Source organism: Equus caballus, chromosome 14, assembly GCF_041296265.1.
Source record: "Equus caballus isolate H_3958 breed thoroughbred chromosome 14, TB-T2T, whole genome shotgun sequence".
Taxonomy (NCBI): Eukaryota; Metazoa; Chordata; class Mammalia; order Perissodactyla; family Equidae; genus Equus; species Equus caballus.
In genome coordinates this window covers 18,305,684-18,318,015 of record NC_091697.1, presented here as the reverse complement: position 1 = coordinate 18,318,015, position 12,332 = coordinate 18,305,684, and the positions used below count along the sequence as shown (strand labels likewise).

The 12,332-nt window shown below is 56.1% G+C and overlaps 1 protein-coding gene across 4 annotated transcripts in view; it reads right to left on the bottom strand.

The window, feature by feature from the left end:
* Nucleotides 1-1,182: 1,182 nt before the first annotated feature.
* The window catches only part of TBC1D9B (TBC1 domain family member 9B), a 41,467-nt gene continuing 30,317 nt past the window's right edge, over nucleotides 1,183-12,332 (bottom strand). Inside the window, exons 12-22 of one of the 4 annotated variants that reach the window (XM_023617016.2) lie at nucleotides 12,000-12,285; nucleotides 10,740-10,869; nucleotides 10,506-10,604; nucleotides 9,672-9,740; nucleotides 8,496-8,736; nucleotides 8,044-8,109; nucleotides 6,298-6,369; nucleotides 5,987-6,037; nucleotides 4,412-4,474; nucleotides 3,740-3,849; nucleotides 1,183-2,483 (exon numbers count right to left, since the gene is read on the bottom strand). In XM_023617016.2, coding sequence (XP_023472784.1) covers nucleotides 1,797-2,483; nucleotides 3,740-3,849; nucleotides 4,412-4,474; nucleotides 5,987-6,037; nucleotides 6,298-6,369; nucleotides 8,044-8,109; nucleotides 8,496-8,736; nucleotides 9,672-9,740; nucleotides 10,506-10,604; nucleotides 10,740-10,869; nucleotides 12,000-12,285 — 1,874 coding nt within the window. In that variant the 3' untranslated portion in view covers nucleotides 1,183-1,796. Of the gene's footprint in view, nucleotides 2,484-3,739; nucleotides 3,897-4,411; nucleotides 4,475-5,986; nucleotides 6,038-6,297; nucleotides 6,370-8,043; nucleotides 8,110-8,495; nucleotides 8,737-9,671; nucleotides 9,741-10,505; nucleotides 10,605-10,739; nucleotides 10,870-11,999; nucleotides 12,286-12,332 lie in introns of all 4 variants that reach the window. The other 3 variants (XM_023617018.2, XM_023617019.2, XM_023617017.2) reach the window with 3 other exon arrangements.

Below are 12,332 nucleotides of genomic sequence, written 5' to 3'. Positions count from 1 at the left end.
TCCATATATTATTTAGTGTTACTGTTCTGGTTATTAAACATCTTGAACATCATCCCAGGCTGAATGAGAAGATGAAAGTACTGTGGTAGATTTTTCTACATTCTTTTATCATAGGAAAAGGCTAGATTCCTCTTTTATGTTCTTCTGTTTAATTTCTTTGGTATATTTCCAAATTTATACTTCTACATGGTTTATAAGACATTTATCCAAATTCCAAGTTACTTAAATCTTTCTAATTGATTACAATCAATTTAAGACTTGACAGCCAACTGGGTGGGATTCTTATGTATATCTTTACTTAATTTCATCTTGGCCAAGAACATAGTCTTTCTGGTATGAATTCTTTGAAATTACTTTATGGCAAAGCATATGGTCAGTTCGCGTAAATACTGGAAAAGAGATTATATTGATTAAATAATGACTTTTTGTTGTTAAGAAAGAAAACAGTTGGTCAGTTTCCTTGACGTTGCTTTGCTGTCTGTATTGAGATGTGGCCCAGCAGTTGTGAACAAGAGGAAATCATGGAGATTGTCATTTTTAAAACCAGCCATAAAATCTATAGAGACAGAAAGCAGATTAGTGGTTGCCTAGATCTGGGGGTAGGAACAGGGACTGGCTGTACACTGCAGAAGGGGTCATTCTGGGGTGATGGAAATATTCTGAGATTGCATTATGGTGATGGTTGCACAACTCTGTAAATTTACTAAAAATCATGGAATTGTAACTTAAAACCAAGTGAATTTTACAGTAGTAAATTATGCCTCAATAAAGCTATTAAGTTAAAAAAAAATAGCCACAGAAATGTATCTTTTAGTAGAAGAGAAGCCTCACATGTGGAGCAAACGTGGCTGCAAAGTGAGGGGTCCTCATGGTGCGGCTGGCAGCCTGTGGCCCCTAGTCCACTTCCTGACCCCGAGGGCTTGCTGCTGCCCAGGCCGAGCACACGCCTCCTGCATTGGACCTGCAGCACTTGGGCTTCCTGAAGGCACAGTCAGCACAGGCCCTGCTCAGCCTGCATCAGCATCTCCCATGTCCCCGTTCTCCCTGGGGGCCTTGAACTCCCACCCCCTGTGGGGGTCTAAGTGCCTGGAACCTCTGGAACACAGCCTGGGCCCACAGCTGCCCAGGAAGAAGCCAGGAGCCCCAAGCAGAGGCCACAGTACGGCTCTGTACACAGTGTGGTTTTTAGTTCTTTCAGGGATTTTATTAAGGCATTGAGCACAGTGTGATTTTTAGCCAACTGAAATGAATACAAGGAAATACATGGGGACCTGAGGGATGTGCTTTTAAAGTTAATGGTGAGGATGATGAGCTGAAAGAGCATTTAGAGTAATGCCTGCGTGGCACCCACTCCAGTGCAGTGGACGCTTCCTGCCCGTGTCCCCCAGCCAGGAGCTCAGGCTCAGGGGCTCCTGGAGAGCACCTTGAAGGTCCTACCACTTTGGTGCCCAACAAGCATGTGACCCCCCTACCTGGCGCCAAGTTGCAGGAAAGCCCCCGGAGCATGCAGTGGCAGGAGTGCGCCCATGGGTAGAGGATGCAGTGTGGCCTGGTCACAGTGCGGGCCGATCTGAGAGCCTCTGTCTGTCACCACGCAGGGCCCAAGGCAGGGCCCACCAGGCAGGCAGGAGGAGAGGGGCGGGGAGACCCTGCCTGGGCCCCAACTGTGGCTGTTCAGCCTTCCTTCCGTTTACAACTCACTGCTTCTGGGGAGAGCAAGAGGGCTGCGTCCTTAAGGAGAAAACAGAGCTGGAGGGGCGGGAGGGAGGAGAGGCCAGCCCCAGCTGGCAGAGCTGTCAGCCTGAAACCCCCGGCTGCTCGTGGTCACTGGAGGTGCTAAACTGCCTCTCCACCTTCTTTTGGTCCTTGATCTTGAGTCCAATGTCTACCCTCTTCTCAAAGAAGTTCACCAGCACAGACTCTGTCAGGATGGAGGCCAGGATCTGCTCGAAGGAGATGCACCAGTCGGTGTCGACAGCGCCCCCGCAGCGGGTGGTGGCCGCAGGGCTGCGGGCCTCCCCACCCACCAGCACCGTGTCGTCAGCCAGGTCCTCACACTGCAGGGAGCCAGCGCTGACCACCGAGTAGGAGGACATGGACATGTCGTCTTTGGTTTCATCGTCGGACAGAAGCTGGGGGGGGGAGCCCCGCCCCTCACCGCTGCCCCCCTCGCCCACCACTTGGCTCTCCTGCAGTGCTTTCCCAAGGTGGGTGTCTCCGCCCGCGCTGGCCTGGGGGTCGCCTGCAGCTGGTGGCTGAAGCTCCTGGGCCGGGTCCTGAGGTGGGTCAGAGGCTGGCGGCTCATCCTCCTCAGGGGCACGGTCCCTGGGCTTCCGGCCTGGCTGCAGTGAAAACTTCTTCCCCACCTCGCCAATGCGGAGCAGCAGACTGGCCACCGTGGCGATGGCGTGGTACAAGTCCTGCTCCATGGGGTCCTCACTGAACATGTTGTAAAGCGTCTTGCACAGCTCAATGAACTGTTCCTTTTAAGGGGAAAAACAGAAAAAGGGCAGGGAGATGGTAAAAGATGGGTCAGACTGCCCTTGGATTAGCCAGACTGACAAAGCTGCCCATTCTAACTGGTGTAGGGTGTTGTCTTATTAGTTGTCTCCACACAGCTGTGCCTTGTCATGCCCATTTCACAGATTGGGACACTGAGGCTCAGAGAGGGAAAGTGACTTGACCAATGTCACACAGCCCTTCAAAGAATTTTCTTTTCCAGCTGCCTTTCTTTCAGCCCAGAGAGAATGGTTTGGGATCTCTCCTTGTCTCTATGTCCATTGTTTTCTTTTCCTTTTTTTTTTTTTGGGGGGAAGATTGGCCCTGAGCTAACATCTGCTGCCAATCCTCCTCTTTTTGCTGAGGAAGACTGGCCCTGAGCTAACATCCAAGCCCATCTTCCTCTACTTTATATGTGGGATGCCTACCACAGCATGGCTTACCACACAGTGCCATGTCCGCACCCTGGATCCAAACCAGCAAAGCCCAGGCCACCGAAGTGGAATGTGCGCACTTAACTGCTGCGCCACCAGGCTGGCCCCTACAAAACTCTCGAGAGGGTGATAACAAGTGCAGCCTGGGTCAGCTGAGGGCTGTGGGGAGGTCAGATTCCAGGTCCTGAAACCATACAGTCAGGCCTCCTGGCCTGAGAATGGGATGGAGCCTCACTTCCTGGAGCACCCAGTTCTTCAGGCCTGTGGGTAAGAGAGTGCCCAGGCTGCTGGTGCCCTTTGGGCAGAGCAGGGCCATGGTCAGGCTGCAGCTCAGGAACCACCTGGTGAGATATCTGCGGTCCTAACTGTGAGACCTTGGCAGGACGCCAGGCTCCCGGCCTGGAGAGCAGCTAAGGAAGGCGGCCGCAGGCTGGGTGGGCCTCTGTGTGCACAGCGCCCGTGCAGGGCAGGGTTGGGGTGGTGTGCCTGATGCTGTCCAGGAAGAGGTGGTGCGAGCCCGTCTGTCAGAGGCTGATCTACCCCAGTGCTTCTTTGCTTCATGGATGCTGACTGACTGTGAGCAAGTTGTCACCATGAAGCACCACCAGGACAAGGCCCCAGAGCACCTGGCCTCCTGTCTTTGTACACTCATCCCTGACTGCCCTCTGACCAGCAGGCTCTCGAGGCAGGCAGAATTCCCACCCTGCAGGAGGTGCTAGGAGGGAGGGTGCGGAGTGGGGGAGGGAAGGCCCTGCCTTGGTCAGAATTCTCCAGAAATGCCTGTTGTGGGCTCTGATTCGGCCTACCTGGTTCATCTTGGGAAGATCCTTAATCGAGGTCTCCTTCTGAACCTCCTTCTCCTTGGCCCACATCCGCAGGTAGTGCCGACAGTCAGGAGGGCTGGCGCCCTTCTCCTCTGCGAGTCAGAAGAGAAGATGAATCTCCATCTGCTGACTGAGAGGGCTGGGGGTGGGGGCAGGGGTCTGATGGGGGTTCTCCAGCACAGAGCTCCTCAGCATCTGGGGAGGTGGTGATGGAAAGAAGCCCTCCGAACACCACAGTCTCCCCCGAGTCACGCTGAAATAGGTCTGACCTAGGCTGATGAGGAGGGCCCAAATCTGTCTGCCCCCCGATGGTGACAGGACCACGTGGGGCTAGAGAGGGGACAGCACAAGAGGAGAGGCTGGCTGGGCACCTAGAGGAGTCCTGGCAGAAAGCTGGCAGCCTGGGGAGAGGTGCTGACACTTGGGGGTGCTCATGGCCACAAGAGCTTCAGGTCTGGGGCTGTCGAGAGCAGGGCAGCTGATAGGCCAGGCACTCATTTCTCAGCAGCGCCCTTTCCCCAGGGACAGCCAGGCTGTCTGGCATGAGTTTGCCATCTCCCCTGGGGTGGGGGGCTCTCCTGCAGTGATGGGGTGCCCAGATCCCACACACGCTGGGGTCTCTACCAGCACCCACAGAGATCAGCCTGTATATACCTTCTCTTTTGTCTCCGACTTCCTCACTTCCAGCTCCCTCTGGCTGTTCCTGCTGTAGTGCTTCTGGACAACCGGAAAAATTAAAAGAACAAGGAGAACATTCTTCTGTGGTAACTCCAAACCACTGAGGACTGTGAGCGGTCTCGTCCGTGCCCTCCCCCAGGGGCTGGGCCTGCGGGCTGTTCTGTCTGCTGCCCCAACGGCACTGCAGCAGGACCTGCCCAGCTCTTCACCTGCCATGGGAGACCAAAGAGCCACGGAGCCCTCACTGCCTCCCTCTCCAAGGAAGACAATCTCACCACACAGCGTTCAGTGAACAATGATGCGTGGTATGGACAGAAAGTCTGAGAACTAATGATTTCTATGGTTTCTGCTGAAAAAGGTCAAACTCAGGGGAGTTTTCATTACCAATTCCACCTGTAACCGCCTCACCAGCTGACGAGGAACTGTATGCACATGAGTCCTGTGCTCAGCACTGTATGTGTTAAAGTGACACATTTGCTGGAGTTGGCACACACCGTGCTCCCTACAAAGACCATGAACTTGGGGAGAGCAGGCTGCCCAGCTCCCCTGGACCTGTTCCCTAAGGCAGCGTGGCTGGTGAGGACCCCTTGGTGGGGCGGCAGCATCCTGGATCTGAACGGCCCTTCATGCTGGGTGGTGGCAGGGACAGGTGCACCTCTCTGAGCTCAGGCTTTTCAAGGTGGAATGGAGACCCGCTGCTGGGGGCCACAGGGGGTCTGAGGACAGGACTCTGCATCCCTGGTCCCTGGCCCCTCCCAGAAATGCCTGTGACAAGCCTAATGCACCCTTGCTTTGCCCAGGTTCTGTGTATGACAGAGGTGCATCAGCTTCTTCAGTTTCTGCACCTGAGATCAAGGTCCTCAAGCTTCAGAGTCGAGTCCTGCATGCCTCTGGCACTGTCAACAGGACTGCCTTGGGGATCTTGATAGACACAGTTCTTAATTTCCCTTTTGGGTGTGTACTATCCTTGGTGTACATTATCCCCCACAAGAAATTACAGAGTGGAGTTACGGTCAGTTTTCTAAGTGCATTATGCACCACCACCTTGACTGTCGAGTTCCAGGCCCAGAACGTAGCACAGGGATGAGTTCTAACAGACACTCAACACATGTATTTTTCCTTAACAGCAAAGTTGTGTAGAACCTGACAATGTTTTCCAAGGAAAGCACCTCCACACTCCTCCGCCTCCACTGGTCTGCTGTTAGCCTCACACCGTTCAATGAGAGTGTTTGTGTTTCCTCCTATCAATGTGACAACAGAATACTTTTTGCATATAACCACGGAGCTGACATCCTGGTGTCTGCACAATGTCCTTTGTGCTGCATGGCCTCGTGTGCCACCTCCATGACAGGCACAGATGCACCCCTTTCCTCCCCAGTCCATGAGGAGCCGATGGGTCTGGGTCCTCTTCAGGACTTACCCATGCAGGAGGCTGCCCTGGGGCCCAGAGCTCCCAGGCCACCTGACCATGCAGGGGAGTGTTAGGAAAATGGAGCCCAAGGCTCTGGGCACACCCAGTGCAAAGGGGCATCCTGCCCCACAGGGACTGACCTTGAGCCTCCCAGGGCAGGAAAAGATCCAGATCTGAGGCCAGAGGAGATGCTGGAAGGGACAGCGGAGAAGGAGTGGAGGACAGAGAGAAGCAGCAGCCAGGATCCAGGAAGGAAGAGATAAGAGACAAGGAATGAGAACACCCCAGGGGACCCGGCCTGGAGAGGGAGGCAGCTTCTCCTTTTCCTCATCCCAGAGCTGCCGAGGCAGCACGCTCCCGAGCCCACCACACTTGAGCCCACTGCAGGGCTGCAGGCCACCTGCATGGGCCCCACAGCAAAACTTCACGCTGGTGTCCCAGCAGTGCTCACCTTCTGAGGAGCTGTCCTCCGTGAAATAATGGGTCGCTTCCAGGGCTGACTCGGCCTCCTCTGGGCTCAGAGCTGTACTCAGAGAGAAAGGAGAGTGAGGGCAGGAGAGAACAACGTGATTCTCACCCAAGCAAACCGCCCGAGTCCTGGCCGAGGCCGAGCTTCCCCCGAGGTGCGCCCCGCCGCTCCTGCCCACCGGCACAGTGTGTGGTCACAGTGTTGATGATCAAGCCTGGTTATTGTTACCTTCTTGACTTTTACATTGTGTTTGAAAACGTAATACACAGTCCAGGTAAAAATCCAGCCAGTGTGGTTGGGAGTCTAGTGAACATCCTGCACTCCGATGACGATGAGGCCCAGAGGCTCCTCAGGGGATGTTTCATGCTCCTGCAGGCACATGTGCAGGACCAACCATCACAGGTGATTTGCTCCTTTCACTTTATGTATCCTGGGCACCGTTCCATGTCGGTACACACTGGCCTGTTACAATCTTTGTGATGAAGTGGTCCCCAGGGTCTTGGATGCACGTGGTTCTGTGTGTGGGCTTATTCTCCCCGTGGTATAGAGGGTGATGCAGTGAGAGGGGTTTAACGATGTGTGGCATGGGGGGCAGGGGACGGGCTATGGGCTGTGGTCCACCAGAGACCTGGATGGAGCAGGGCAGGCAGACGTGGCTTGGGAGCAGCCCGGGTGGCCCTGTGTGCCCTCATCCATGGGATCCTGTCCCAGTGGGGTCTGCCCAGCCCAGGCCTCTCCCTCAGCAGAGTCAGATGTGGCCAGTACCAACCTTCCCTGGAGGTGTCCCTGGGGCCACTGTTCCTTGTCACATTACAGGGAAAAACCAGCCATAGGTGAGAACACCTGTGTCAAAAGCAGGGCTTTCTAGCTCTGGCTGCACAGAACAATCCCTGGTGAGCTTTAAAACCGCACATCTGGGCCCAGGTCAATGCAGGCTGAGCTCAGCACCAGTATTCTACAGATCGCTCGGGCTGCCTCTAGGGCAGCCGTGAACAAGACCAGGGACCAGGGCAGCTCCACCCAGAGGAAAGCACCAGGCCCAGAGGCTCCCCTGCCTGAGTCTCGGTTTCATCCTGTGAAAACAGGGATGACTCCATCTGGGAGGACTCTGTGCAGGTACCCTTGCTGAGCTAGGTGAGCTGGGCCCATGCAGGAGGAGTCCAGGGACGGCAGGATCCAGCCTGCTTTCTGACCAGCCGCCCACCACACTGCCTGTCAACGTCTCCAGGAGGCCAGGGCCCCACTCAGAGATGAGGCCCCTGTGCACGGCCCTGAGACAGGGCTCCCCAGGCCACCCCTCCAGTCTGATCCTCCGGGGATAACAGGAACTTTGAGAAACCTAAGGACAAACTACTCAACACAAAGGTTCTCAGTTTCAAACTTGAATCTCCACTCATGCGACCCCCTCACCCCCTTGTGGTTTTTCAGTCCAGCTGCCTATGGTCTTGGATCCTTGCCTGTGGGCTGAGTCCATTCTGGGATGCTCCTGCATGTCCCCTCCCAGATCATGGCCTTGCTCTCAGACCAAGACTGGGGCTGGGGCTGGGGCTGGGCCTCAGCATTCCAGCCTCCTCCTCTGTTAGGATGGGGAAGCCTCCACGATGCCTGGTCCCATCTGCTCCCAGCTGCTTTGAGGCCCAGCAGCCCCACAGAGGCCTGTGCCCAAGCCTTCGGATGCTCTAGCCCCAGTTGTGGACAGGCGGGGGCGGGGGGGGGGGGGGTGCTCACCTGGGGGCAGGTGCAGCTTGTAGAGCATCTTGAGCTTCTCCATCAGGTCCCCGTGGTACATCCCACCTGCAGAGGAAGGCCAGAGAGGAGGGCGCGCTGGCACGAGGGTGCCAAAGCCTGGGGCTGGCCCACCTCCCAACCCCTCCCCTCCAGTGGGATCCGGGGGAACATTCCCCACAGCCTGACTCCCTCCAGAGAGGACCCAGGAGCAAGCCCTGGGCCTCCTGCTTTCCCCTGAGCTTCGCCCTTCTCTGGAGCCTGCAGACCCTGGTGGAGGGAAGGGCCCCCACTGGAGCCCCACGTGTCCCCAGTGAGAAAACCTCCCTTCCCTTATCAAGGGCCAAGGGCTCTGGGCTGCCCTCTGCTTGCTGCAGCGGGAAGACTGGCCAGGGCTGGCATTGGGAGGCTTATTCAAAAAGGGCGAGGGACAGATGGGCTCTGGAGCCACTCACTCATCCCTGTCACAAACTCCTTGAAGTTGATCAGCGAATCCTTGTTCTTGTCCAGGAGTCGGAACATGCGCCCTGCCAGCACAGGTGTGTGGGAGCCGCAGGCCCAGGGTGCCAGGCTGGCAAACAGTTCCCGGAAGTGGCTGGCGTCGATGCGGTACTGCTCCAGGTAGGGAAGGCTGGGGTCCCGACGCACAGCTGCGGGGTGTCCACTGCCCCAGTACTGGCTCGCCAGGTGCTTGGCCTGCAGGGGGTGCAGCCTGGTGAGATGGCCCGGCCTCCAGGCCCCTAGCTGGTTAGGATCGCCAGGCGGTCGGTGTGTCTACCCTCCTCCTCCGTTCAGGTCTGCAGAGCCCGGGGTGCTGAACACTGGGCCAGACACAGCACCTCACGGAACTCCTCCCATCGGTAGCATCAGGCTGTCTTTTACAGACGTGGAGTGGGGACAGAACACTGCTGCTGCTGGCCACAGCATGGCAACCAGCTTGGGGCTGAGCCAGAGATAGCTGGAGGGGAGATGGGAACCAACCAAAGGGCAGAAAGACAGCGTGGGCTTTGCTGTTTATGCCTGCTCTTCAAAACTCTTTTCCCCTTTCTTCTGTTAATAGCACCTGAAATTTTCTTGGAGAGGCCCTCCTATCCCACCCTTAGGCCATGGAGCGGGTGCATGGCCCAGCAGCAAACACCATCCTGTAGCCACAGCACCTAACTCGAGTCAGTCCAATAATTAACCCTTTGCTTTTTGCTAAAACCATTGGAAAGAAAAATTCTCTTTCCATTGGGTTACTGAAAGGACAGGATAACCCTGGAGCTGCTGATGACAGTCCTGCCTTTCTGCAGGAAGAGCAGTCCAGAGGGACATCTGAGGTGGGGGAGCTTGACAGCACATTTAAGCACCTGGATCCAGCCATGCCTGAAGCTGTACATTCCTAGAATTTTGGGGGTTACCTGAGCCACTGCATTTCCTCTTCTGTGTAAGTTGACTTGAGTGGATTTTCTGCTACTTAAAAGAGTGTCCTGCCTAAACTCCAAGAAGGATTACAGCCTACCAAGTGAGGTTTGTCATAACTGCATCTGAGGATGCTTTTAAATCTGTTTCTTTCCTGGAAGGAGCCCACTGTGCTAAGAATGCATTTAAGGGACTAGGATTGGGTACTGGTCCTGCCCTTGCTGTGTCACCTTAAACACCATGTAAAGGTCCTCCAGCTCTTCAATTGAGAAACCAGTGTCCCCAGGTATAGCTCGGACCTAGAAGGAAAAAGAAGCAGGATGTATTGGTGAATTCTCAAGTTCCTGCTATGGTAAAAACAAGACGTTCTTTGAGAAAATCCACATGTGGATGAGGGCGAAAGCACAGACTACTCTCTTGGTATGGCCAGTTTGCCAAGCGTAGGAGGGCAGTCTGTTCAGGAAAGAGGGTGTGGTCACACACCTTCCCCTCGTCACCCATCCTGTCACTTAGTTCACACTCCCCGAGCTCCTTCCTGGTGAGCACTGGGGCCATTCTGTCCTGAACATCCAGTGGGGGCAGTCACTTGGCGACTGCTGTCTGGGTCTCTGGAAAGACCATGGCACTGGCTCTTTGGAAGCTGTTCTAGAACCTCCTAGGAAATGCTCCCTTCAGAGAAAGGGGGAAAAAGGCTTGTGGCAGAGGAACAGTGGTCTGGGCAAGTAGAGTGTGGCTGAGTGTCCCTACCTGGGGCCAGGGTCAGGGATCAGATGGCAAAGACAGGCCAAGAGGGCTCAGTGCAGAGCAAGATCAAGCTTGGTCTGTAGGCACTGGGGTGTCAGAGAAGCTTCCCAATGACGAAACCATGAGCAGCAAAGAGTGACTGGGACCTTTTCCCACTTCCCCAAATTTGCACCCACACCGCTGGATCCAGTCCCACACAAGGCAGCACTGAGGAGCTCTGCACCCCGCCCTGAGGAGCAGGAGCAGCCCAGCTGTGCCATTGCCCCCAGCCCTGCCCCTGCCAGCAACCTGGGGCCACGAGAGCTCTGCCCCGTGCGTACCACACTCCTCTTGGCTGTATCCTCCAAGGACTGGATTACTTTCAGTCTCTGTTTAAACCGCATCTGTTCAATGTCGTTGGCCCTCAGGCTGCTGAATTTCTACCGGCCAGAGAGAGGTGATTCAGTGAGAGAAGGTGGAACCACAGAGCAGAGGGCCGCCACCCACCTGGGCCACCTGCACCCAAAAGGCCCTGGTTGGACTGGCCTGGCCAAACAGCTCCGGTAAGTGCTGACCTCATAGGACACCTTCAGGAGGTCAAAGATGTCCACCTCTGCAGGAGGGTCATCTCCACTGGTCAGCAGGGCATGGAGGTGTGGGATAGGGGGAGAAACACTCTGCTTATTGACCACATTATCCAGGTATCTGTAAAGTGGAAGGACAGAAGTTTAGACCACTTACAGGTGACAGGGATATCTCACCCACAGCTAAGCAATATGCAGGGACCTAATTTGCATAGCCTCCCAATTAATGAGTGAGCGTGCTGAGGGTTGGGCATCCTCCAGAAGGGCCACTGACTCTGCTGGAAGGGGAGGCGAGGGAAGAGGTGTGCCCTGGCAAATTGGGATGCCCCCCTGGAGGCAGGGGAGAGAGGGCCTTGCCTCCTGTGAGGTGTGAGCACCAAGTCTCAGGAAGTCAGGCTGTCCTCTGGGGGTCCTGTAGGTGGTGACCCTTTTAAGCCCAGACACTACCACATCAGGAGAAAGGTTTGTCCCAGTAGGAGGGACAATATGCTCCCTCCCTCTGGCAGGTCACCAGGGATTTGGAAATCCCCTGCTTTGGCCAGGAAGAATCAGGGCCCAAGGAGTGTCCCAGGAGGAAGGCACAGGAGAAGCCTGCTGGGAGGGTGTCCACGGGAACCTGGCTTCTCCAGGCATACAGCCTCGGGACAGGGCCCGACTTTGGCTGGCCTCGCCCAGCCAGGACCTCATGCCCTCCCAGGCTCTTGGGGCTGGGCCTCACACTCAGGTGGGAGAGAGTGGCTGGTCCCCCACACCCACTGGCTCCAGCCCCATCCCCAGTCAGGCCCCAGCTCCTGAGGGGCCCAATGTGTGTGGTGTGGGAGACGGGCATGGAAACCAGCTGCAGACTCTGATGCCTTGGGCTCTCTGTCTAGGTGACAGGGAGGTTGTGATGCTGCTGAGCTTGGGAAGGCATGGCCAGGGCTGCTTTGTGGAAGGAACAGATGCCCAGCCTTCGCTAGAGGCTGGAGGCCCTGCTTTTCCAGCTTCCTCCTGCGTGCCAGGCCCTCAGCCCAGCAAGTTCTGGCCCACAGCCCATTTTATCTTCTCCCAGTACTGTTTTGTTTCCCACCAGAAAGGAGGCTCTCTCCTGCCCCCTAGAGTGTCCCTGGGTCTAGCCGTGGCCAGGCGCTTGGTGGCATGGTCACTGAGTGCTGACCAAGGAGAGCTTGGGGCTGGTGAGGGGTGGGGCTCTGGCATTCATGGGAATGCCGGCCAGCTCCCCAGCAGGAGGACGGAGGTTGGCTTGGTCACCTGCCCAGGATGGTCATGGCCTCGCCCTCGTCGCTGCAGCCCAGCAGCTGCTCCATGTTGGCATCTAGGATGGCCAAGGCCACCTGCAGGATCACCTTGATGCCCTCATAGAAGAAGCAGTCAACGATGACCACAGCACTCTCGAAGGGCATGACGCTGAGGAAGAGGGTCAGGAACCAGGAGAGTGAGATACTGGAAATGACCCCCAGGCCCTGCATCTTCTCCGAGAGCTGCGGCAGGAAGTCTCTCGTGAGCTCCTCGAAGATGCCCTGGTCCACCAGGGCCCCTAGGGAGAGGGTGAAGGAGTCTGAATGGTGCAGGAAGCCCACCTGG